The sequence below is a fragment of the Prionailurus viverrinus genome, chromosome D4 (assembly GCF_022837055.1).
Source record: "Prionailurus viverrinus isolate Anna chromosome D4, UM_Priviv_1.0, whole genome shotgun sequence".
NCBI classification, from domain to species: domain Eukaryota; kingdom Metazoa; phylum Chordata; class Mammalia; order Carnivora; family Felidae; genus Prionailurus; species Prionailurus viverrinus.
This window is the reverse complement of record NC_062573.1, coordinates 68690010-68713837: the sequence shown is the minus strand read 5'-3', so window position 1 is coordinate 68713837 and position 23828 is coordinate 68690010. Positions and strand designations below refer to the sequence as shown.

At 41.7% G+C, this 23828-nt stretch overlaps 1 protein-coding gene across 2 annotated transcripts in view; it reads right to left on the bottom strand.

The window, feature by feature from the left end:
• Nucleotides 1-230: 230 nt before the first annotated feature.
• Nucleotides 231-23828, bottom strand: part of GNAQ (G protein subunit alpha q) — a 317775-nt gene continuing 294177 nt past the window's right edge. The window contains exons 6-8 of one of the 2 annotated variants that reach the window (XR_007146310.1): nt 19554-19707; nt 4769-5572; nt 231-2669 (exon numbers count right to left, since the gene is read on the bottom strand). Coding sequence is in view for 1 of the 2 variants with exons in the window: in XM_047830059.1 (XP_047686015.1) it covers nt 5382-5572; nt 19554-19707 (345 nt within the window). In the remaining variant the exon portion in view is untranslated. Of the gene's footprint in view, nt 5573-19553; nt 19708-23828 lie in introns of both variants that reach the window. The other variant, XM_047830059.1, reaches the window with a different exon arrangement.

Below are 23828 nucleotides of genomic sequence, written 5' to 3'. Positions count from 1 at the left end.
GTAGGACTATTTCCACTGAAGGAGAATAAAATCTGACTATATACAGAAGGGAAAACACTTTCTGTGTGTTTGCATAGAAATTATTAAACCTGGACAAGGCATATGTAGTATAAAGTGTTTTAGGAAAGGAAAAACTTAGTCCAAAACTCCCTAGAATACAAAACATTCTAGAAGAGGCTTAGGCAACTTCAAGAGAAGCAAAACTCAAGAATGAATACTGTAGTACAAAATTATGGCCAAAAATACTGTATTTTTAACCAGCAAGATCATTGGGGCATTATTATACAACATTAGGTGTTTTTTGCAAAACTAGTTCCCATCCCCAAACAATAGACAATACATGCATTTGAATGACATTTTAAGAACAGTAAATAGGATTCTTTTAAATACTGCAAGTTAAAAATGTTTTCTGACAAAACTCCCTAAATACATAGGTCTAGTAAGGGTTTCCAACATGATGACAGGTGAGGAATCCAGCAAGAAGTTGTATTTAGAGTACTTTGAGGAAAAGAAATCTACCAAAAACATGTGTTTAAGTCAAAGTAACCTGAACGTTACACAGCAATTTCCATCTCTTTCTAAACTGGACAATATTCTAGTGAAGAATATTTTCTTCCCTGTTTTTTTTTTTTCCTACCTATCAAAGCTTATATGAAAGTCAGAATTGTTTTATCGAAGTAAGATCCAATTTTGCCCAATAGGTGGTTTTGAAATGTGTAAATGTCATTTACTATTGGGTTGGAATCCTATGGAGAAATGGAAGATACGTGATAAGGGAGGTAAGAAGGAAATTAATGTTTGAGCACCTACTATGTGCTGGGTGTGTATGCATACTTTGAACAGATGATTCTAGAGGCAAGAGTATTATTGAAAGGTCACTGGAAGTTGGGAAGACAGCAATGAATGGGTTGTTACTCTGTGAGGAAAAACAAATGACAAGTTTAGACTCTGTACTAAGTATTTACTAAACAGCAGGTGTCTGGCTCGAAGAATTTCTAACTAATCACGTACAACTAAGCCATTTCTTGTCCTAATTTGGTGGAACCAAAATGAAACCCCAAACACGTAGTTACCAGGACAGACCTATTAACGCTACATATGCTGGAAATATGTGGAGACAGATAAACAGACACTATTGTAAGTTTTAATTTTTGTGTGTTTCTAACCAAAGACAGCTCTTTGGGAGAAGATAGTAATGAATACCAAGCACACCTTGTTTGTATCAATTGAGATGTTGTCAATTACCAATTAAGTGGTTTTAAACCCTTATTTAATTTTAAGAAGAGGAGCAATATACATTACAATACTTGGGTACACTTTATTTTTATATGGGTTAACATTCTTCTATATTTCATTTCATTCATTTTTTTTGAAAAACTGAAAACAAAGGGAAATTGAGGGTAATTTGAAGGTTATTTCCAACCAATATCTGAGTCTTGCAGTATCTCATTATACAGCCCTTTCTTCCCATTATTTTTTTTGCAAATAAGTCGTTTGACCCAAATCCAGCATAAATAGCTTCTTACCAATTCCTAACTTAAGACAACTAACATTTACAATCATGTGGCAGTATAAATTTTAAAATTACAGTTCATACACCTTGACAATCAAGATAGTCTAAAGTACAAAAAGTAAATTGTCCTTTAGCTGAATTACCTTTTTGTAATAGGCTTGCTAGTTAATCCACAAAAAAAAAAAAAATACAAGTTTCAGGTGTTCTTTGAATACCTTTTGTAGATGTCATATGCTAGTAAACAACAAATGCAGGTTCCTAAGATTTTTTTTCCCCCAAGTCTATTCATGACATTCAACAGAGCTCTTTGTATGAAAATGTTTTTTTAAAAAAACAAAACCTTCCAGGGGATTTATTGACTTCTGAATGGGTGTGTTATTTCCCTTTGTTTCAAGAGATGAGGCACAAACTTCTGGATTTAAGCTCTGTAAGGCATAGTACAAACCTCCAATTTACAAATGAGGAATTCTCTGTGGGTTTGGAACTGCCATGTCACGCAAAAAAAGGGAAAAATTATCTGTAAACTGGTACACTGCAATGTGGTGAGTCATGAAATGGCTGCTTGCCTTGGTATGCTGAAGAAAGGTTTTTGTGGTTTGTGTTTTTGTTTTTGAATAAGACATGCCCAAGTCACCAAAAACTGGCCACAGGCCTCCATTACCTGGAGCATCAATGGCAGGAGACAAGTGGCACACGCTTCTAACGCTTGCAATCACAATATAATAGAAAGCATGAGTAAACTTTTTTTTTTTTATACAAAACTGAAAAGAATCCCTTCCCACCCCTAGCCCCTTCAATAAAACCCCAAAGAAACAGAAAAAAAAAATCCTTTAGCTTCGATTGACTAGTGTGGATACAATTAGGTTTCCATGCATCACTGCAGCGAGGGTGATCAATTTCTTCCTTTCTCAAGAGAAAGGGATCTTGTCATGCACCCTCCGGCAAACAGCGAAGCCACCAACCTCAATTCTGCATAGCAATTCCATTCCAATTTCATAAAGACAAATAGAACAATCTTTCCCTGTTTGCTCAACTTCTTCGAGCTTTGAGATCATGTTTAATTGACTACATCTACTATAGCTCTATTAAATAGAATATCTTGATTCCCTAAAACTGTAACACTTAGGATCTTGTGATGAGGTTTTCTCTATACACACTGTAGGCCTTCAAATGTTATTGTTGACTTTTTTCTTCTTTCTTTTCTTTTTTACTTTTTTCTTTTTTTCTTTTTCCTTTTTTTTTTCTTTTTTTTTTCGTTTTTTTTGTTTTTTTTTTGTTTTTTTGTTTTTTTGTTTTTTTTTTGCTGCACCAAATTTAAGATTGCCCTTTCAGGCAAGCAGTGGTCTCTAGCTGTTAAAACATTTCCTTAGTGGATCACAATAGCTTCTAAAACTGCCTTTCTAATAAAGGCCATCAGAGAGGTAATACTAAACTGTGCATTTGCCAAATAAGAATATGAATCGTATAAAAGCTCATATTCCAATCCTAGGTCAAATGGCAAAAGTTCTACAAAGTTGGTTTCCATGTTTGTATAAAAGCTCCGACTGATTTTTATGTATTTTGCTATGAAATTACCTTTGGGTCTTATCAGTACACCTCTACTCAGGAATGTGCAAATGATTTTATACAGCACGATGCTAGTACCGCTCTGTACGATAGTAAGGTTTTTTTTTTTTTCTAAATGGAAAAAAAAATATCCCTAGTCAGAAATAAACTGACAAATTTACATTCTCCTCTCTTAAAAAAGTAAATAAAATAACATTATTCAAAATGTGAATTAGCTATAAGACATACACTTACATAGATACATATCGATACAGCACATTCAATCTGCCAAAAAAAAAATGAACGATTACAAAGCCCGTATGGATGCGGCAATAGCAAGAGGTGTATGTACAATGACTAGAGCGTTCAGAATTGCACTAGACCTACAGGCAGTCTGGTTCTCAATTAAATTAGAGCTGCTTTCCAAGCAAAGTGAAAAAGTAACTTGTGGTGTTTGTGGCTGGGAAAGGAAGGAGAACATCCCACTACTGCTTAGTAACCCTGGTTCTCCTCTAGTAAGCCATTCATTTTCTCTTGCCTTCATTGTTTCCCCAAGAGTTGACGGATAGGAAAGTTTGGACTTGTGCCAGAGAGTACGATACTTAAAATAAGACCAGTGTTGTGGCCTAATTCTTATTCCCCAGCAGGTTTAAAATAATCTTTATTTCCTTAAATCGTATGTCAACTCAAGCTGCTGGACTGAAGCTCATCAATACAGGTGTTTTGTTTTTTTGGGTTTTTCTTTTTTTTGCATTTGTTGAAAAATTGCACATTGAGAACTCCAATGATCTCTCCTAAGAGGTTTAGTTACACAAATGCATGTTCTATAAAACACCGAGGGGTTAACTCTTAAGGAAGTCTTGTGGACCTAACTCAAATTCAACTTAATTGGTCACGGGTTTAAAAAGTTCACAAAGTTGGTAAACCAGCAGTAACATCGGATTTTGCAAACTAAAGGTGTCCGAATACTTGAATAACGTCCTTGGCAGACCTACTTGACCTTAAAGAAAACACGAAGGGTAAGACCGGCTTTAAAGGAAGAGGCAGAAGCAGATTTCATGTTCTATCACAGAAGACACTATTTTACATTGCTGATTTGGACACTCGACACGAAACGCACACTAAATGTGATCTCGAGGGCAGAGAAAAGAATGGACCATGCCAGTCAAATTGGCAGTTACCTATTCTTGGGCAACTGGTGTTTCAGGTGGATTCTCAGCCAATTATTTAGGCCTCACACTCTTACTCTCTTCCATTTGTGAGATATTGGCTTTTACCTCCTGAAATTTTTACTACTTTACTTTTACAAAAAAGCCAGCTTTGGCAACACATACCCATAATAAATTATGGCCCAAACACTAAGGGGGGAAGAAAAAAGGACGAAAATTTGAACCAAGGTGGGGAAAAATGAACAACCTAAGAAACAGGTTCTGGATAGCAGCCATTGGGGCAATGTAGTGTCTGTTGGGCATATACATATGTATAAAAAATGGGTTTTTTTTGTTTTTTTTTTTTTGGCATCTGCAATTTAAAGAGAGGTTAAAAAAAAGTAAGGGTGGAAGGACCATGGCACATGGCGTTAAAAAAAAACACACAACTGTGGTCTCTGTTCTTGCCTTACTGTCTGTGCATATTTCTCTCAGCAACCAAGCTATGGCTGAAGGTAGGAATCCAAAAGAAACGACCCTTCACTGTAAGACGGGCATCCACCCTCCTAGCCCAAAGTGAGGCAAGATCATGTACTGATATAAAAACAACTCTATATGTGTATCCAGAGCAATACATTGAAAACCACAGTATTAATACTTAGAATCCTTCAGCAACACTACAAACCGTTTAACTTAAGCTGATGCCGATGGCTTAAATCAAATGGCGCTGTCCTGTCGTTGGAGAGAAAAACTTGACCACGAATGAACTAGGATAAAGGCCGTTGTGACCCAGGGAAAATCAGGATGAGGGCAGGGGGTGAGGAAAAGGGCAATCAGCTTTGTTTTCCTCAATAGAAAAGAAAAAGAGAAAGAAACCACTCTTATCTTGGTGAGTGCATGACTGAGAATTGAAAATACATTGAGTCACAAGGTTTTTGCCTAAAAAAAAGACAGCGAGGAAGTGTGCTGGGACCGTACTTCAGCATCCTGTTTTTCCTCTGAATAGTTTAAATAAAATCATAATATTTACTACAAACCCTGTGGACACATTCACACAGAGTCCGGGACGGCAATAAATTAGTATTATGCAAATGGTTTTCCACAGAAATCCAGCCCCTCTTGTACAGCTTCAACAGCCCACCGGGGAAGGGACGGGCGGTACTGAGGAGGCACAATTAGACCAGATTGTACTCCTTCAGGTTCAACTGGAGGATGGTGTCCTTGACGGCGGCAAAGACAAAGCGGATGTTCTCGGTATCTGTGGCGCATGTGAAGTGGGAGTAGATAATTTTGTCACTGTCAGGGTTCAGGTCCACGAACATCTTCAGGATGAATTCTCGAGCTGCCTGGGCATCTCTCTGGGGTCCTGTTGGTCAAGGGAAGAAAGGGACGATTTGTCAGTGGATCTGTGGGTGCCTATAAGCAGTAAGTGTTCACTGGGTCGGTAACAATGCCATGGAGAGGACGCTTGCGCTGCAGATTTGATCCGTTAAAACCATCTTCCCCAACTCGAGTATGTGCAACTGTTCCTCTTTGGCATGTTATCTGACCATCCATTCGTCTGCCTGTCCGTCCACCCACCCACCCACCCACCCACAAGGTGTGGTTAGGTGAAAAGAGGCATATGGATGGAGCTGCCTTAGGCTCTCCTGTCAATCTGCCTCCCAGGGGCCCCTCGCCCCTGCTGTGGATCTTTTTACATTCTCCAGACTGAAATCTGTTTCAGAATAGTTCCTGGGGCACCTGGGTGGCTCAGTTGGTTGAGCAGCGGACTCTTGGTTTCAGGTCATGAGCTCCAAGCTGACAGTGGGGGGCCTACTTGGGATTCTCTGCCCCATCCCTGTTCATGCTCACTAGCTCGCTCGCTCTCTCAAAATAAATTTGAAAAAAAAAAAAAATCTTATGTCAGGTCCACCTTCGATTGTGCTCTGCTACCTAGCTTCTGGATTGCTGGTGTTTCTGGGCACACTCCATTTACGTAGTATTCAATTCACTATGTGTGATAAGAGAAAGACTGGTGTATGTTTCCTTAGCTTTATTTGGGGTGTCTTCCAGGCTGAACACTCTTCTAGATGCCTTAAAACAGGACTGCAATGTATTTACGAGGGTATAGTAAAAGTTTAGCTTAAAATTTTGCAATGAGGGGTGCCTGCGTGGCTTAGTCAGTTAAGTGTTCGATTTTGGCTCAGGTCACGATCTCGTGGTTTGTGAGTTCGAGCCCCACGTCAGGCTCTGTGCTGTTAGCTTGGAACCGGGGGCCTGCTTCATATTCTGTGTGTCTCTCTCTGACCCTTCCCTGCTCGTTCTCTCTCAAAAATAAACATTAAAGTCTTTAATTTTTTTAAGTTTATTCATTTATTTTGAGAGAGACAGACCCAGTGAGAATGGGGGAAGGAGAGAGAGAGAATTCCAAGCAGGCTCCACACTGGCAGCACAGAGCCTGATGCGGGGCTCGAACCCACGAAACCGTGAGATCATGACCCGAGCAGAAACCAAGAGTCGGTCTGCTCAACCGACTGAGCCACTCAGGAGCCCCAAATATTAAAATCTTAAAAAAAAAAAAAAAAGTAAAATTTTGCAATGCATTCTTAGATAGGGTGCCAACATCATAGGCAACAAAAGAAAAATTGGACCTCATCAAAATTTAAAAGTTTTGGGCATCCAAGGACACCATCAAGACAGGGAAGAGACCACCTACAGAATGGGTGAAAATACTGGCCAAACACATAGCTCATAAGAGGTTAACTTCCAGAAAATAGAACTCCTATAACTCAGCAACAAAAAGACAATCTGAATAAAAAATGGGCAAAAGGGCCTGAATAGACATTTCTCCAAAGATATATAGCTGGCCAATGAGCACAGAGAGGCTCAACATTCTTAATCATCAGGGAAATGCAAATCAAAACCACTGTGAGCTATTATTTCACATCTGCCAGAATGGCGATGATAAAAAGAAAAAAAGGATACAGTATGGGCAAGGATGTTGAAAAATCTGAACGCTTGTGCATTGGTGGTGGGAACGTGCAACGGTGTAGCTGCTGTCGAAAACAGGTGGATAGTTCCTCCCAAAGCTAAACATAGATGACCAAATGGCCGGCAATTGTATTCCTAGGTATATATATCCAAAGCAAGGACTCTGGGGCGCCTGGGTGGCTCAGTCGGTTGGGCCTCCGACTCTTGATTTTGGCTTAGGTCGTGATCTTACAGTTTGGGAGATCGAGCCCATAGTGTCACTGTGCTACAGTGCATACAGCCTGCCTCAGCTTCTCTTTCCCTGCCCCTCCCCTGCTTGTGCTCTCTAAATAAACTTAAAAAAAAAGGGGGGGGGGATTCTACTAGTTACTTAAACAATGAATTTCACTGTTGTATTATTCATAAGAACCAAAAGGTGGAAAGGACCCAAGTGTCCATCAACTGAGGAACAGAAAGGAATGGATAAACCAGAGGTAGACACACAAGGGGATGTTACTCATCCATGGACAAGTTATGATGGCTGCCACAACACCCATGAACCTTGAAAACATGATGTTAAGTAAAATAAGCCAGACCAAAGAACACATCTTGTATGACTGCACCTATAGGGGGTACCCAGAATAGGCAAATTTATAGAGACAAAGTAGATTAGAGGTTGGCTGGGGTGAGGGGGAAGTGAGTTAGTGTTTCATGGTCACAGAATTTGGGGTGAGGAAAAAGTTTTGGGAATAGTGATGGTGCACAGCATTGTGAACGTAATTGTCACTCAACTACATGCTTTAAGATGATGAAGATGACACATTTTAATGTGTAAGTTATGGTAAAACGTACTTCAAAAAGCCCTGAATTGTAGCTTTAAATGGGTAAATTACATGGTATGTGAATTATAGGTCAATAAAGCGGTTTTAAAAACTTATTTAATAGATCCTGACAAATGTATTAATTTAAAATTTATTAACTAGGTGTGGTGTCTTAACGTTACTCTCGAGTACCGAGTATCCATCTTAGTCTTTGAGGCCCATATATGTACATTTCCCCCGTCTTTTCCATCCTAAGAAAGAAGGAGGTCCTGCCATAGCCTTCTCCTCCTCCACTTCCTTCTGACAGGACCATCTCAAGATCCACAGCCTCCATTTTTTCTGTCAAGATTCTTGTTATCTACCGGTTGGGATAAAGAAATCTTGGAACACTATACTGAGGGCCTGACTACTGCTTCCAACCAAATGCATCGTGAATTTTAGATGGCCAACTTAAAAAGACTCTTCAAAATGGCCTGATTGCAAATTGGGGATTACCCCTATGAGTTTATATCTAACCCTGCCAGAAGGAGGAGAGAAAGAGCCATGAAGACAAATGGGTTATTCCCACTTGAACCATGACCACAAAAGTAATGTTTGCATTTTTGACTTCAGTGACCAGAATTGAAATTTTTGTCAGCAATTAAGAAGGCCGGCATCATAATCAAAGTGCTATAATAATACTAGGATTATAATGTCCTGTTTTTCTCAATGTACTATTAAGTTATTAATTCCACAGCAGTAATAGAAAATATTTAGAACTAGGACTAATAGACTGTTGGGGTTGGAGAAGGTTCCCATATAAAGGAACCCCAGCTTTCTGGTTTGTGAAGGAAGTTCCCTTTGGTTTTGTATATCTATCCTATTTGAGAAAAAAGGGGCTATTTAAGCCCTCAGAACTAGACTCAAGTTCAGTGAAGATCACTTGCAGTGTGTTAAGTTTTTAAGCATAAATTAAATTATTTGAATAAACACAAACTACAAAGAAATCCTTACAGACATCCTAGCATGCACAGAGTACCAGAGTCTCTCTGAACAATTCTGCAATTCACGTCCATGTGGAAACGGTAATTTCTCTTTCTGAAGAGAAATACAGAAATGGCACTCATTATGATTAAGACCTTGGAAGTGCAGAAATGTGGAAGTGTGAAGTTCATAATACTATAAACATGTTTGTTATAAAAACAGCACTGCAGAGTAGGCCTAGAATTTTTTTCAGTTGTAGCTCATCTTACAAGGGCTTTGTATGCAATGACAGCTGTGTTTGCTTTGTGAATAAGTGTCTTTTTTTTTTTTTCTTTTCTTTTTCCATGGCTAAGTCGCCTGTGTGCCTTACGTGCACGTTGGGGAGGTTAACAGTAAAAACCGTGTTCACGGTTTAAAACCTTCGCAAGGCAGGCACATGGGAAGGCAAATGCTTACAGTGATGGGGGAACCCAGGGAAATTTACTGGATGGAGGAGATAGGTAAAGAGAGGAGGATGATGTGGCAAAGAGGAAAAAAAAAATTATCCCAAACAGCTGTTGCAGAAAAAAAGTCTTGTGCTGCAGAAAAATCAAACCCACATGTGGCATGCTGTGGGCGCTGTGCTGAGCACTTAAGTGTTGGTGGCTTTGCTCTGTGGGGTAGGCTGTGCTGTGTTTATCCCCTGCCGTCCTGTATGCAAGCACATCAGGTTTGCAGGTGGCCATGTATGGGGTGGGGTGTCATTTCTTACCTGCTGATTCTCATTGGATTACGAGAAAAATTGAGAGTCTCTTCTAGGGGTGTCAGGCAAACGTGTGTTAAAGTGTAACCAGATGCTTCGTGCCCATCTGATTCAGGTAGATCTAGTGGTTAAAGACTAGTCTGTTGTTGTTGGAGACCAGGTTAGCTACGTGTTAAGTTTCCTTCCTTTCTTCTTCTTTTTTAAATGTTGGTTTATTTTTGAGAGCGACAGACAGACGGAGACACAGAATCTGAAGCAGGCCGTCAGGCACAAAACCTGATGCGGGGCTCCAACTCACGAATGGTGAGATCGTGACCTGAGCCACCCAGGCAGCTCAAGTTTCCTTCCTTCCATAGTTTCCTCAGGAACAGTGAGGGATAGATAGGGTTGATGAAATTTTAACAGTGCCAACTAGTGGCAAATGAAAAGGAGTAAAAATGAAAACACTGTTAAAGGCTAGCAAAGTATTTGTTTTTTTTTTTTTTTTTTTTTTTTTTTTTTTTTTTTTTTTTAAAAATTTTTTTCAACATTTATTTATTTTGGGGACAGAGAGAGACAGAGCATGAACGGGGGAGGGGCAGAGAGAGAGGGAGACACAGAATCGGAAACAGGCTCCAGGCTCTGAGCCATCAGCCCAGAGCCCGACGTGGGGCTCGAACTCACGGACCGTGAGATCGTGACCTGGCTGAAGTCGGACGCTTAACCGACTGCGCCACCCAGGCGCCCCAAGTATTTGTTTTTAAAGGCACAATAAAGCACAGTAAAGTACTTGGATAGGGGACAGGAACACACTGCTAACAAACTAGACAGAGGACTGTATCTAATACCTGGTAACACCCCCAAAGTTTCTATTTCAATGCACCAACCTTTAGAATCTTACACACATTTGAGAAGGGAAATTCAGTTCACCAAAGACGCAACCTTGCCCACTCTGTGAGCCAGCACCGTACCCGATGCATGTGGGATGAAAACATGAGTAAAACTCCATCCTTGATGTGCTTGTATCTTCTCAGAAAGCTATAAAGCCAAACTGAATTATTCGTGTTTTGAAGAAATCACCTTTCTGAGGGAGCTTTTAGAAGCATAGAAACAATGTTGAACTGATATCCCCTGTAGATCCTATGTCGATAACAGAATTTTAAAAATGGCGGGGGGTGGAGGGGCTGGGCGCCTGGGTGGCTCAGTTGGTTAAGTGCCCGACTTTGGCTCAGGGCATCATCGCACAGTTTATGAGTTTGAACCCCACACTGGGGCTCTCTGCTGGCAGTGCAGAGTCCACTTCGGATCCACTGTCTTCCGTATCCCACTAAGTGACTTATATATGGTTCTATTCAATTATTTACTATGAAAAAGAAATTGAGTCGTTGAATACACATGTCCAAACCTACAATGCAAGTGGCAGAGCTGGAACTCTGTGACACTCAAAGCTGTCCTCTTAACTAGTATTCATGTAGATCTGGGTTTGTCACACTTTCTCTGTAATGCACCAGAGAGTTTGGTTCTGGTCCAATATGGTGACATAGGAAGGCCCTAAACTCACCTCCTCTGGGACACGTGTTATCTACACCTACTGATAGAGCAAATCTTCTTGATGAACTGAGGATTGACTGAACAGCTTCTGCACAACCAAAGATGGAGAGACCACACAGAGAATGGCAAGAGAGATGGAGACACGGTAATGAGGGGGATGTCCCCCCACAACGCTACCAACTGCAGGGGGGAGGGGATAGTACTGAGGGGCTGTGGGCAGACCTGTCTATGGGCCCAGAAAACAAGCCGTGGGCCAAAAGGGTAACTAGAATGTAAAGGGACCAGCCCTAGAACCTGCCAAAAGACGGGGGTGCTGCTGGCACTCTCTCCTGGTCACAGGGGCTGGGGAGTACCACAGTTGATGTGGCCTCCACCATGACAGGAGTAGTGTGTGGCTACCATGGCTGGCCTGCTGCCTCAGGGAGGCCTGGGCCCCTAGCCCATACCAGCCCCAACTGTCCCACCTGGGTGGCCCCAGCACCAAGCACATGGGCACATCCCTGGTCAATGCTCACTAGAGTTTTAGCCAGCACACCAAGAGGACACAAGAACAAAGCACATCAGAACACTCCAGGTTCCAACCACTTGGCTATAGCAGCCCTGCCAGGGCACCACGCTCTGGAGCCCTCTGGGAAGTACCCTGGAATGCCTGGAGACCTGTACCCTGTCTTGGCTCCGGCCATTGGGCCCTCTGTGCTGACTACACTGGGACACTCTGGCTTGTACCGACTTGAACGTCAACCGTCCTCCCAGGGCACCCTCTGAGTGGAGAGCCCTGGAACCACCCCTGTGCTGACAGCCCCAGGACCCCTGGCTTGAACCTATTTCCTCTTCCGTTGTCTTGCTTTCAGATTTAACTGTCCTGCCAAGGCACCCTTTGTGTGGAAAGCCCCGGGATCCCCCAGCTTACACTCATTTCAGCTTTGTTCTGCTACGGTGCTGCCTGTATGGAGAGGCCGGCTATACCACCAGGGCAACCCCAGCATGAGGTGCTCTGGAATCCCCAGCTCATGCCACCCAGAGCTCCTTCCAAAGTCAGCAGGCACACACAGTCTACACAGGGGACGACCACGTACAAGACTATTCCATCTACTGTAGCTGTTCCGCCTACTTCATGGAAACAGACAAAGAAAGTCAAACACAAAGAGGAGACAGAAGAATATGCTCCAAACAAAAGAAGAAGACAAAAGCTAAGGAAAAGACCTAAAGTGAAATCAAGATGAACACTAGGCCTGATGAAGAGTTTAAAGTAACGGTCATAGTGCTCGCTTTGGCAGCACATATACTAAAGTAAGTGTCATAGATGCTGCAGAGGATGTGCAGAAACGGGAACCCTCTTGCACTGTTGGTGGGAATGCAAACTGGTGCAGCCATTCTGGAAAACAGTGTGGAGGTTCCTTAAAAAATTAAAAATAGATCTACCCTATGACCCAGCAGTAGCACTGCTAGAAACTAATCCAAGGGATACAGGAGTGCTGATACATAGGGGCACTTGTACCCCAACGTTTATAGCAGCACTTTCAACAACAGCCAAATTATGGAAAGAGCATAAATGTCCATCAACTGACGAATGGATAAAGAAATTGTGGTTTATATACACAATGGAATACTACGTGGCAAGGAGAAAGAAGGAAATCTGGCCTTCTGTAGCAACGTGGATGGGACTGGAGAGTGTAATGCTAAGTGAAATAAGTCATACAGAGACAGACAGCTACCATATGTTTTCACTCTTATGTGGATCCTGAGAAACTTAAGACCATGGGGAGGGGAAGGGGGAAAAAAAAGTTAGAGAGGGAGGGAGGCAAACCATAAGAGATTCTTAAAAACTGAGAATAAACTGAGGGTTGATGGGGGGGGGGTGGAAGGGAGGGGGAAGTGGGTGATGGGCACTGGGTGTTGTATGGAAACTAAGTTGACAATAAATTTCATATTAAAAATGAAAAAAAATAAAGTAAGCATCATAAACATGCTCACTGCCTTAGAAGACTGGAAGAACTCAGAGCTTTAACAAGAAGAACTATTTTAAAAAAATCAACCAGAATTGGAGAATACAATAACAAAAGTGAAAAATACACTAGAGGGAATCGATAGTAAATACGTGTATGCAGAAAAGCAAATTAGTGATGAGGAAGACACGGTGATGGTAAGCACATATACTGAACAGTAAAAAGAAAAAAATTTTTAAATGAGGATAGGTTAAAGGATCTCTTGGACAACATCAAGCAAACATACATTTGCATTATAGGGCACCAGAAGGGGAAAAGAAAGGAGTGGGCAGCTTATGTGAAGAAGTAAAAGTTGAACACTTCCCCAACCTGAGAAAAGAAACAGATACTTAGGGTCAGAAAGCACAGAGAGTCCCAAATAAGATGAATACAAGGAGGCCCACAAACACAGTAGTTAAATGTCAATGGTTAAAGAGAATTTTAAAAGCAGCAAGAGAGAAGCAAAAAGCAATATACAAGGTAAACCCCATAAGTCTATCACATGATTTTTCAGCAGAAACATGGCAGGCTGGAAGTAAGGGGCATGATATAGTCAGAGTGCTAAAAGGAATAAAAAAAACCCTACAACCAAGAATACTATAACCAGTGAAGTTATCATGCAGAATTGAAGGAGAGATACTGAGTTTCCCAGACGAGCAAAAGGTAAAGGAATTCATCACTACTAAAATGGCCTTACAAGAAATGTTAAAGAGATTTAGGTGGAAAAGGCTATAATTAGAAGAAAATTATGAATAAAAAGATAAAATGAGAGAATATTTACATAAAATGTGGAGGGGGAAGTAAAAAAGTTCTCTTACAATGTGATCAAACTTCAACGACCGTCACCTTGACACAGACTGCTATACACTTAGGGTGTTATATGAATTCTGTAACTGCATGCCCAAAGCCTATAATATAGATACACAAAAAATAAAAAGAAAGCCAAGCATAACACTACAGAGAGTCATCACAAGAGAGCAAGAGCAGAAGAAAGGAATGGAGAAGAATTACAAAAACAACCAAACAAAACAATTAACAAAATGGCAATAAGTACCTACCTATCAACAATTATTTTAAATATAAATGGTCTAAATTCTCCATCAAAAGACATAGGGTGGCAGAACGGAGAAAAAAAAAAAACACGACCCCTCTAAATGCTACCTAGAAGAGACTCACATCAGACCTAAAGACACATACAGACTGAATGTGAACAGCTGGATAAAGATACTCCATACAAATGAAAGTTAAAAAAAAAAAAAAAAAAGCTAGAGTACCAATACATATACCAGATAAAAAATACATTTTAAAACAAAGGCTGTAACAAGAGACAAAGAGAGCATTATATAATGGTAAAGGGGTTAACCCATCAAGAGGACAAAAAAAATTGTAAATATTTATGCACCCAACACTGGAGCACCTAAATACAGAAAGCAAATATTAATGACATAAAGAGAGAAACTGACAGTAATAAAATGATACTAAGGGACTCTGAAACCCATGTACATCAATGAATACACAATCTAGGCAGAAAATCAATAAGGAGACCTTGTCTTTGAATGACATATTAGAGCAGATATAGAAATTCTATCCAAAACCAACAAAATGCACATGGGACATTCTTCAGGAGACAAGTCTCAATAAATTTAAGAAGATTAGAATCATATCATGCATCTTTTCTGACCAGAATGGTATGAAACTAGAAATCAATAGTAAGAAAAAAACTGGAAAAAACATAAACACACAGAGGCTAAACAACATGGTACTAAACAACCCATGGGCCAACAAAGAAATCCAAGAGCAAATTAAAAAATACATGGAGACAAATGAAAATGAAAACACAAAGTTCCAAAATCTTTGATATGCAGCAGTTCTAAGAGTGAAATTTGTAATGATACAGACATACCTCAAGAAACAAGAATCTCAACCAATCTGACATTATACCTATAGGAACTAGAAAAAGAACAAAAAAGCCTGAGATTAGAAGGAAGGACATAATAAACATCAGATCAGAAATAAATGAAATAGAGACTAAAAAAATAAACAAAATTGATAAACCTTTAGTCAAACTCATCTAGAAATAAAGAGAAGTAACAACCAACCACAGAAATACAAAGGAATGTAAGAGACTACTACAAAAAATTATATATCAATAAACTGGACAATCTAGAATAGATAAATTTTTAAAAACATACAATCTTCCAAAACTGAATCAGGATGAAATAGAAAATCTGAACAGATCAATTGCTAGTAACAGAATGGAACTGGTAATCAAATAAGTCCCAACAAACAAAAGTCCAGGTGGTTTCACAGGTGAATTCCACCAAACATTTAAAAAAGAATTAGTATCTATTCTGAATTGGCTATATCCATCTATTACAAAAATCAGAGAGGAAGGAAAGCTTCCAGATACATTCTACAAGGTCAGCATTACCCTCCTACCCAAACCAGTTACACTACAAAAACAAAAAACAAACCCAAAAAACCCTACAGGCCAATCTCTCTGATGAACTTAAATGCTAATCAGCAAAATATTAGCAAACCACTTTGAATAATACACTAAAAGGATCATTCACCATGGTCACATGGGATTCATTCCAGGGATCCAAAGGTGGTTCAATATTCACAATCAATGTGATACAACCCATTAACAAAATGAAAGATAAAAACTATATGATCATCTCGAGATGCATCAAAAGCATTTGACAAAATTCAACATTTGTTCATGATGAAAATCCTCAACAAAGTTACCTTAGAGGGAACATACCTCGAGATAATAAAGGCCACATAAGAAAAACCCACAGCTAGTGTCACACTCAATAGGGAAAAACATTTTCCCGAAGATCAGGATGTTCACTCTCACTACTTTCATTCAATACAGTACTCCAAGTACTAGACACAGTAATCAGACAAGAAAAAAGAATAAAAGGCATGCAAACTGGTAAGGAAGAAGTTAAACTGTCACTATGTGTACACTGTATTTTTTAATAAAACCTTTATTGTTTTAATTTTTAGAAACAGCAAGAGTATATGCATGGGAGAGGGGCAGAGGGAGAGAGAGAGTCCCAAGCTCGGATTCTCAGGACTCAGGGCTCGATCCCACGACCCTGGGATCATGATTTGTGCTAAAACAAGAGTCAGTCGCTCAACCAGGTGCTCCTATACACTGTATTTCTTTACAGGGAAAACCCCAAAGACTTTACAAAAAACTACTAGAAGTCATAAGTAAAGTTTCAGGATACGAAATTAATACACAAAAGTTAGTTGCGTTTCTATACACTAATGACGTAGTAGCAGAAAGTGAAATGAAGAAAACAATCCTATTGACAGTTGAGCCCCAAATAAGAAAATACCCAGGAATAAAATGAACCAAGAAGGTGAAAGATCTGTACTCTGAAAACTATAAAACTGATGAAACAAACTGAAGATAACACAAACAAATGAAAAATTTTCCATGCCTATGGATTGGAAAAATTAGTATCATTAAAACGTCCATACTACCCAGAGCAATCGACAGATTCCAGAAAATCCCTATCATAATACCAAGAGCATTTTTCACAGAAATAGTACAACCAATCCTAAAATTTGTATGGAACCACAAAAGACCCTGAATAGCCAAAGCAATTGTGAGGAACAAGAACAAACCTGGAGGTATCACAATCCCAAATTTCAAGATCTACTACAAAACTGTAGTAATCATGGGGCGCCTGGGTGGCTCAGTCAGTTGAGCTTCCGACTTCGGCTCAGGTCACGATCTCGCCATCTGTGAGTTTGAGCCCCGCGTCAGGCTCTGTGCTGACAGCTCAGAGACTGGAGCCTGCTTTGGATTCTGTGTCTCCCTCTCTCTCTAACCCTCCCCCACTCATGCTCTGTCTCTCTCTGTCTCAAAAATAAAATAAAACCCTAAAAAAAAAAATTAAAAAAAAAACTAGTAATCACAACACTATGGTACTAGCACAAAATCATATACATAGATCAATGGAATGGAGAGCCCAGAAATAAACCCATGCTTATATGATCAATTATTCTATGGTGGAGGGGGCAAGAATACACAATGTGGAGAAGACAGTCTCTTTAATGAACGGTGCTGGGAAAACTGGACAGCTACATGAAAAATAATGAAACTGGACCACTTTCTTCCATCACATACAAAAATAAACTCAAAATGGATTGAAGACCTAAATGTGAGACCTAAAACCATAAAACAAATGATACGTTTGATAAGAGTTGAATATCCAAAATATATAAAGAACTTACACAACTCAACACTAACAACACAGTTAATCTGATTAAAAATGGACAGAGGACCCGAATAGACATTTTTCCAACAGGTACATAAAAATTAAAACCACACCGAGATATCACCTCACACTAGTCACAATGGGTAAAATAAAAACCCAAGGAACAAGTGTTGGCGAAGATGTGGAGAAAAAGGAACCCTTGTGCTCTGTTGGTGGGAATACAGACTGGTGTAACCACTGTGGAAAACAGTATGGAAACTCCTCAAAAAAATTAAAAACAGAATTACCATATGATCCGTAATCCTGGCAAAAGTGAAAACAATGTGAAGACACACATGCACACCTATGTTTATAGCAGTATTGTTTACAATAGCCAAGATACAGAAGGAATGTAAGTGACTATCAATAGACAAATGGATAAGGGAGATGTGTATGTGTGTGTATGTGTGTATGTGTGTGTGTGTGTGTGTGTGTGTGTGTGTGTGTGTATACAGAGGAATACTATGCAGCCATAATAAAAGATGAGACATAATAAAAGACAAATGGATACACACACACACATACACACACAGAGGAATATTATGCAGCCATAATAAAAGATGAGACAGTGCCATTGAGACAACATGGACGGACCTAGAGAGTATAATGCTAAGTGATGTAAGTCAGAGAGAGACAAATAGTATATGATTTAACTTGTATGGAATCTAAAAAACAAAACAAATGAATAAACAAAAGGGAGAAACAGACCCATAAATACTAACAACTGATGGCTGCCAGAGAGCAGGCAGATGGGGGAGGTGGGGAAAATGACAAAAGGGGGGAGGGAGATTCAGGCTTCTAGCTGTGGAATGAGGTCCAGGGATCACAGGCGCAGCAAAGGGAACACAGTCAATGGTAGGGAAATATAGTCACCAATGCTGTATGGGGACAGATGGCAGCCACACTTGTGAGCACAGCACAACATACAGACTTGTCCAATCACTACGTTGTACACCTGAAACTAATGTAACATTACGTGTCAACTATACTTCAATTAAAAGAGGGCCAGAGAGTAAATATTTTAGGTTTTGTGGACGAGTCTGTCACAGCTACTCAATTCTGCTGTTAAAAGCATAAAAACTGTGTGTAAATGAACAGGGTGTGGCTGTTTCAATAAAACTTTCTTTATAAAAACAGGTGGCAGGCCACAGTTTGCCACTCTTCATCTAGACTGCAGTATGTATGGGGAGATGTGTGTGTATCCTGTCATAAAAGCTCTTCTGGGTGGTGGCTGTGACTCTGACTTGTTTCAGAGTGGCTTGGTGTGGATGCATTTTGTTACCGGTCAACAACTATTTCTCGGAATGGCTGGGTGTCCTATCTAGTCATTGACGATTTCACACTCTAGCTGGGTAGGCAAGATCTGTTTATAAGGAGTGCTTATAAGTAAGGAAATAATGCAAAGCCATTGGGGTACTGATGTGGGTGTTATGGATTCTAAGCACTACAGGAAGAGTTCAAGGGGTCGGTGCCATCCCGAAGGATGATAGGATTGCATCAGGCCATGCAGCACCTTCCCCCAAATAAATATTTTCCAACACTCGCCATGTGTCAGGTATCATGCTAAAAATGTTGTACATATGTTATCTCTGTTAGAGCCTGTAAGACGACTGCATGAGTTTGGTCCTACCGTTCAGGGAAATTAAGTGACTTCATCATGGTTCTAGCAATACGAGGTGTCAAAACTTGGATGCCAACCTGGGTAGAGTGATTTCAGAGCATGGGTTCTTGTCACAAAACTGTGTTCTCTTTCCATAGAGAGGCAAGAGCCAGCTGTTGCCGAAAGAAAGAGCCAACTGTAATGATTGATACATGATTGGTCAAAACTGTGGGGCTGTTCCCTCTTCTGATACACTTATTTCAAAACATGTAAGTTGCTTTCTTTGGCTATAACTTTCAGCATTGTCAGGGAATTGAAACATTTCAGGTGGTTACGGGGCAAGGCCAACAATAATTTGTACTTCATCAATCACGCATGCACAAGGCAGCAACAGTAAGCTGCTGCATCAGCTCTTGCATTGCTTGGGGGGCAAGATGGATCCCCAGCTACTGGGCTGGCTGAAGAGCACTGACTTACCATCATATTCTGGGAAGTAGTCAACTAGGTGGGAATACATAATTTTCTCCTCTAGAAGATCTTTCTTGTTTAAGAATAGAATAACCGAGGAGTTCTGGAACCAGGGATATGTGATAATTGTTCTAAAGAGTGCTTTGCTTTCCTCCATTCGGTTCTGAAAAAAAAAAAACCATCAGAAAAACAAGGCATGAATTATGTGATTACTCAATCTGTGAAGTGTTTGTTTTGGAAGTCCAACACATCTTCTGTACACATTCAACTCTTGTAGCCTAGGGCTGGACTGTAGTTGCTGTTATCAGGATTTACATGCAAAAGGTTCATGCCTTGCGTTGGCTCCTTTATTAAGTAAACTCTCAGGTTGACCAGCAGGTGACCAGCTCTTCCTCCCATAGACACACTCACCTCTAAGTCATTCCCCCCCCAGGTCACAGACAAAGGCAGATACGGGAGGTCCTCCTTTCTCTGGGGATATAAAAGCCTTGGTGTATGAGAACACGTCTTCCTGGACACACAGGTGATTCTTTCCAGCCCCCTGATTTAGTGCTACGTGTGATGACCGAGTTTCTGGCAATGAAGACACCTGCCTGGGGTTGAGCCTCCCTCCACTGCTCACGGGGGGTGAAAATGCCCTCTAAGTCACCCAGCGACCTATGGGTGCCTGGTGGTTTAAGCCAAAGCATCCTATTCCCATGGCAGCCAGCTTGGTTCAGGCCCACATCACTTGGAACTACTTGTCTCTGCTTTACGGTCATGAATTTACCTAAGCAGTTCAACGGGTCCCATCAACCCCAGGACTTTTTCTGGGAGCTCTGGAAGAGAGCGCCTTGATTTCATGGATGATGACTCAGGTAGCCTCAGGAATTTCGAGCAACCGTCTTGAAACAGAGAAAGAAACCAGGTCCTGCTCACCTGGTTTTAACTCCTTGGTCAAACCATGCCTGAACTTGGTTCTGCCTCTGGATTTTCAGTAATATCAGCCAATTAGTATCCTTTGGTTTTTAAGCTAGTTCGAGCTGTGTTTTTTTGGTATATAAAATACTTCCAGTTGATATATCTGGATATACCACCCTCCCAAATTTCTAAAAGGAGATGAATGAACAAATATTTCAGGGCTGACCATGAAGACTAGGAGTTCAAGCTGTTAGTATTTTCTCCTCAGAGTCTGCCTTCCTGATGTAGAAGGTTCCCTAAGTTTCCGAGTGCAGGGTTACAAAGGCCAAGCACACTCTTCTGCATAACCCTTTGACTGTAGTTCCAGGAAATCTCCAGGAAACCCGGCTCACCAAGGAAAATTTTCTAGATCCTGAATATGTCTTGCTCTTTCCTTCTGTCAAGTGCACCAATTCAAATCAAGTTGGAAAGACATGCTTTGCCAAAACAGATCTTTACCAACTCTTGTAAACCCCACGATCGCCAATTTCTTCAACCTTTAAACTTCATGCCTATTGAAATATTTAAATACTGATGCACCATGGGTCTGATACAATGAAAGATGACTTCATGGCTCAAGGGGCAATGTTTATTTCAGTACATACATTTCCCTTTTATATAAATTACATACATGTTTTCTAAAAATAGTATTTTTCTATCTATATGCCTTTTACTGATTACCATCACCAGTGGTAAAATTTAAAACCCTGGGAACAGTATTTACTGAGAAATGGTATCTCAGAGCCTGGGATTTTATAGGCTGAAAATTTCAGGACTGATGAATAGCAAAGGCCCTAATAAGAACTAAAAGAATTTTTTAAAAACCTAAAGAAGATTAATTAAATAGTGACATCTGTGATGCGAGAGTTACCTTTTTTTTCCCTTAGAGCTAGAGAAAATCTAGAAAGGTATACTGTGGTCCTTACAGAAGCCCTGTTTACAAGGTGGGCATGTGCACACTGGCATCAACCAGTGAGTTTCCATTAGAAATAGATCTTATAGTTAGCATTCTCTAGGAGGGAGGGGATGGAATCCCCAGGGACAGGCTCTCTTTGGGCCTTTCTGGTTGGAATCCTTCAAAGGCAAGGGGCTAGATGCTTTGAGAAGACAGGAAAAGGGAGGAGTGGTCCAGGGATCTAAGAGTTTCAAGACTGAACTGGCTGGAGCTCCCAGGCTCTGGGCGGAGTCTGCTGGGAGGGGACCCTGCACCAGCCTGCAGGATAGCGGCCAGGATAGTGGACCCAGCCCAGCGCCGTGTTCCAGAGATGCCTTGCCTAGACGGTCGTTCCTGTGTCCGGTGCAGCCGCACTCAGGGCCACTCTGGAAGCAGGGCCACTGATCGGGCTGCTTCCCTGAAGCTTTGCCTGTGCGTGCAGCTGGGGGCTGCTCTTTGCTACTTGGCTGGAGCTTCGGATTCAGGGAAAAGCTGCAGACCAACCAAGTGGGCAGCTGACCAGCAGCGTAACACTGTACCTTTGACTCGGGTCTACAAACTCCATCTCAGCATGGGCCCCGGGAATCTGTGTTAACTCAGCCTCTGTGTGCAGGCTGAGCTTTGCGAAGCATGGGGCTGCAGAAAGCGCCTTCACCTTGATGTATGTTACTAACAAACAGGGGACCCTGTTCAAACGTGGATTCTGGGGGCGCCTTTGTGGCTCAGTCCATTAAGCACTGGACGTCGGCTCAGGTCCTGATCTCACGGTTCGTGAGATCGAGCCCCATGTTGGGCTCTGCGCTGACAACGCTGAGCCTGCTTGGGATTCTCGCTCTCTGCTCCTCCCCCACTGGCACTTTCTCTCTCTCAAAATAAATAAACTTAAAAACAAACAAACGTAGATTCTGATTCAGCACAGGGTGAGGCCTGAGGTTTTGCGTTTGCAGCAAGCTGCCAGGGGAGGCTGCTGGGATATGCACAGCACGCTGCCGGAGCTGCAAGGTGCAGAGGGCTTACAGAGGCAGGACAGCACCAGATTCCGTTCTTGCAGCGAGAAGGGCAAGTCCTGTGATGAAAACCTAACCACGCCACCTTCATTCTTTTTATTCTTCCCAGTTAAGATCCGGACTTCACGCAGTAAGTTGCTTTTCGTTCCATGGTGAAAATTCCTTATTTTCCCCCCTCCTCCGTGCCATGGGGGGGGGTGGGGCGGGGGTGGATATCTACAAATCTATACATCAAAGCCCCTGGACTAAATCCTAAATGAACTAAACGAGATTTGCATACATCCATGCTTCACAAGGCAGTGGAACCTGCAGAAGATGAGGCCTCATCCACTTCGTTCTGTGAACTGCAACCTGGGAGGGGACAGTGTGGGCCAGGAGGCTCGGTGGCACTAACTTTTTAGTGATTTGCCCGGGCCTGGGGTTCCAAGGAGGAGAACAAAACGGCAACGTGGGAGGCCTGGGCAAGGCCGACGGGGAAAAACAGTGCGGTTTTGTTCACCTCTAAAGACGGGTTCAAAGGCAGTCTTGGGGGAGGTACACGTCACACTCCCCTGCTCTTGGGGTCTTAACCAGCTGAGTCAAAAGGGACACTAGTAAAGGTTTTACTGTTCCAAACACGGGGCTCCTTGCTAACGGGGTGGGCCTGACCTAGGCCTAAGACCGAAAAAGACTCTGGACTTCTGGTCACCCCCACCCACTACTCCAAAGCTGAAAGCAAGTGTCCTTCCCAGTGAAGTGTAACCTGATGCAGGCGACAAAGCTGGAATGCAGGGAGCAAAGAGCGATGGGCCTGCCAGGTCCTGCCTGGTCTCTGCAGCCCCACGGGGATGGGAAGAGACACCTGGGGACAGGCAATGAGTGCGCTCGGTGGCCGGTTGGTCTCTGTGCAGTCACCCTGACCAAAGTAAGTGTGGCCCAGACCACACTTGATATAGCGTCAAAGCGTTTCTCCAAAATTCAGATATCGGAACCCTAACCCCTGATGTGACGGTTTTAGGAGGTGGAGCCTTTTGGAGCTGATTAGGTCACGAGAACTGAACTCTCAAGAATGCAATCAATGCCCTCGGAAAAGTAAAATCCTCACCCCTAATGTGATGATGTTAGGATATGGGGCCAACAGGAGGCGAGTGGGATCAGTGCCCCTATAAGAGAGATGCTGGGGAGCTCCCTCACCCCTCTTGCCCTATGAGGACACAGGGAGAAGACAGTCCTCTGTTAACCAGGGAGCAGGCCCTCACCAAACACCACAACTGCTCTCGCTTTGATCTTGGACCTCCCGGCCTCCGGGACTGATATAAACGGTGGTTGTTTATAAGCCATCCACCTGTGGTGTTTTGTTACAGGAGCCTAAAAGAGCTAAGACAATGCCGATTGGGTGAGTTACTATTTCCCCCCTCCCTGCCC